The 3,636-nt window shown below is 42.2% G+C and overlaps 1 protein-coding gene across 1 annotated transcript in view; it reads left to right on the forward strand.

Annotated features, from left to right (window-relative positions):
• Window positions 1–221: 221 nt before the first annotated feature.
• Window positions 222–3,636, forward strand: part of NEK2 (NIMA-related kinase 2) — a 13,157-nt gene continuing 9,742 nt past the window's right edge. Inside the window, 4 exon segments of the mRNA XM_012638340.1 lie at window positions 222–317; window positions 1,134–1,351; window positions 1,628–1,937; window positions 2,258–2,283. Coding sequence (XP_012493794.1) covers window positions 222–317; window positions 1,134–1,351; window positions 1,628–1,937; window positions 2,258–2,283 — 650 coding nt within the window.

Here is a 3,636-nt window from a genome sequence, read left to right on the forward strand (position 1 = left end):
TTCCCGAGATGCCTAGGGTGTGGTGTTCCTCTTAGCCAATCAGAGAGGCGAAGCGACCTCACCGCCTGCCAATAGACTGCTAGGCCAGGCCCGCGACGGTTAAACCGGGCCGCAGGCCGGGGCCGCAGGTCTGTGCGGCTTGGGGGCTCTCCCGGGACCTTGCCTGGCGCTCTGCGGCTTGACCTGGGGCAGGCAGCGCGAGTCCGGCGGCGGGCCTGGCCATGCCGTCCCGGGTGGAGGACTATGAAGTGCTCTACACCATTGGCACGGGCTCTTACGGCCGCTGTCAGAAGATCCGGAGAAAGAGTGACGGCAAGGTTAGCGTGGGCCCCTTCCCAGTCTCCGCCCCTGCTTAGATTTCGTCCGCCCGGGGGCGAGCGCCCTGCACCGCCGAAGGGAACCGAGAGGCCTGCGGTAATGGGTGCACGGAAGACCTTGCCGTCTCCCCTGCTTGTGCGTCTGACAGCCTGTTCTGGATCGCTCGAGGAATGGGAGACTTCATCTTTTGATATATGTATTTTTCCCATCTCTTTCCGTTTCTCTCCCATTTCCTCTCTTTCTCCTGATTTGACTTGCTAAGGGCCTGCCGTTTGTAACAGGTGGCTAAATCCTTGCGCTATTTTTCGAGAAGCATGGCCCTCTCAAACACGAGAGAGGTGCAGGAACACCAGAACCTGAAGCTTTGTATCTGCAGTTAGAGCTGACTTAAAATACCCATTATTCGGATTATTGAATTCCTGTTTCCTAACGTGTGTGTGTAGGTAGATCTTTTATAGAAAGAAACATTGGAGAGGAAATTGCCTGGCTGCTGATGAAGGGATCTTTACTGAGGTCTCTCATCCTGGCAAAGCATGACCGATTGGATTGGTCAGGGACTTTAACCATCTCTACCCCAGTTTTGACCAAAGTACCTTTTTGCCTCACCCCTTCCACAGCATCATTTACTGCTAAAAATTAGAGGAAGATGATGGAATACACTCAGGGCTCCTTAAGTTTGTCGAACTAAAGTAGCTGATAATGACCTTAATGGTAAAATATGTTTAAAAGGGAGGTAATTTTTAGAATTTTGGAACTTTCATTTTTTGTTTTTGAGCATAACAAGTTCATTCGTGCCTTGGAAATTCTTATTTCAGATATTAGTCTGGAAGGAACTTGACTACGGCTCCATGACAGAAGCTGAGAAACAGATGCTTGTTTCTGAAGTGAATTTGCTTCGTGAACTGAAACATCCAAACATCGTTCGTTACTATGATCGAATTATTGATCGAACCAACACAACACTGTACATTGTAATGGAATATTGTGAAGGAGGGGATCTGGCTAGTGTAATTATTAAGGGAACCAAGGAAAGGTAAATGTAATCGTTCAATTGTAAGCGGAAAATGGGTCTAGTTTTGTTTCTGTTAAGCATCTCGCTTAGGATCAGAGACAAAGTACTTAGTAATGTGGAAGAGTGTGCTTGTATTTGTTTGGTAGGTCCACAGTACTTTAGCAAATCCCTGCTGAATCAACACCCATATTTCATATCAAAATAATTTATTACCTTATTTGTATACTAGATACACCATCCCATCTTTGTAATGAATTTATTTAGAAGTTATGTGTTATGTAACTGCTTTGGTTTCAGACAATACTTGGATGAAGAGTTTGTTCTTCGAGTGATGACTCAGTTAACTCTGGCCCTGAAAGAATGTCACCGGCGAAGTGACGGTGGTCATACTGTGTTGCATCGGGATCTGAAACCAGCCAATGTTTTCCTGGATGGCAAGCAAAACGTCAAGCTTGGAGACTTTGGGCTAGCTAGAATATTAAACCACGATACAAGTTTTGCAAAAACATTTGTTGGCACACCTTATTATATGTCTCCTGTAAGTATCTCAGAATTTAGATACTTTTTTAACATCTTAACGCTAAGCATTTGGATGCAGGGAAATTGAGTTGTTTGTTTGTTTAGTAATATCTTGTAGTCAAGAATTAACAATATCATTTCATTTTATGTTTATATTTTCTTCACATGGGCCACCAGACCATTAAACTCCTCTATATCAGCAATTCAATTCAAATTTTTACTGAACGACTACTGTGTACTAGGCTCTGGGATTGCAAAGATGAAATGAATTTTGTCTCTGCCCTCAAAAGCAGCGTTTCCCAAACCATAGGTCATGGTCATCTGCACCAGACTCAGCTGGAGTGTTTGTTTAAAATGCAGAGTCCTGGGTCCCAAACCCAAATCCAGTGAATTTGGGTCTCTGGGCAGGTCCTTGGACTCTGCCTCCTCCTGCCCCACCCCCGACTTTTAGTTTGGACTTTGCATTTTAATGGACTCTGTAGCCGATTCTTATAGGTGGAGATTCAGGGCTCAGGAAGCTTGCTTACTTCAGATAACATATTTTTACAGTGTTAACTTTTTGTACATGTTCTTTTTTTGTCCCTTTTTCCTGAATGCCTCTGCAGAGTCCACCCATTTTACTCTTTTTTTTTTTTTCTTTGAGACAGAGTCGCTCTGTTGCTCAGGCTAGAGTGCCATGGTGTCAGCCTAGCTCACAGCAACCTCAAACTCCTGGGCTCAAGCAATCCTCCTGCCTCAGCCTCTCGAATAGCTGGGACTACAGGCATGCGCCACCATGCCCGGCTAATTTTTTCTATATGTTTTTAGTTGTCCAGCTAATTTCTTTCTATTTTTAGTAGAGACAGGGTCTCACTCTTGCTCAGGCTGGTCTCAAACTCCTGAGCTCAAATGATCCTCCCGCCTCGGCCTCCCACAGTGCTAGGATTACAGGTGTGAGCCACCACGCCCAGCCCACCCACTTTACTCTTTATCCCTTTTCTCTATTGCTGGATATTTTGTTTTCAAAATTTCTCATCATTATAAGGAGCACTGCTCTGCATCTTTGTATGAATTATTTTTTTTCCTTTTTAACAATTTTCTTAGAGTGTATGTGAAATTGCCAAGGTAAAGGGCATAAAGAGTTTGTGGGTATCATTAGATATTGCCTGATGGCTTTTAAAAAGCTTGAGTCAATAGTGATAGCACCAATGTGTTAGTGAATGAGAAATCTGAACAGGTAAAGATAGAGAAGTATTTTTTAGTTTTTTTAGTAGTTCACATTTCTAGGATTTTCCAAATCTTTATAAATTATGTTAACAGATCTGACTACAGTATAAACCTTTGTAAATTAATGATTTTGTTTTTAACTAAGATAAGACATGGCCAGAACAGTGGCATTTTCTCACTGTATCAAATTCCAAATAGAAAGCCCTTAAATAAAAGAAAATTATCCAGAAGTGGTTCTTGGAAAATTTGAAACCTGTACGATTCTTTTTTTCCTTTTGCCTACTGCCCTTGTAATTAGATCAGTTCAGCTTCCCTAAGGCATTAATTGTCAACAGTGTCACCTGTTGAACTTTAAAACAATAACTGGCCACCTGGTTTGATGGTAGTTGCCTCTATTCCCTCTGTTGAGAACAAGAACTTTGGTAGACTATTGTTACTGTAGGTACGGAAAAATTAAACAATTAAATAATTAAAATAGGTAATAATATTAGTTACTCCTGTGATTTATACAGTGGACTAAAAAAATATAAATGGATAACTCCATTAGCTATTTCTGTTTCCATTTTAATGTGGGCTATATA

Source organism: Propithecus coquereli, unplaced genomic scaffold (genome assembly GCF_000956105.1).
Source record: "Propithecus coquereli isolate 6110/MARCELLA unplaced genomic scaffold, Pcoq_1.0 Scaffold129, whole genome shotgun sequence".
Classification (NCBI taxonomy): domain Eukaryota; kingdom Metazoa; phylum Chordata; class Mammalia; order Primates; family Indriidae; genus Propithecus; species Propithecus coquereli.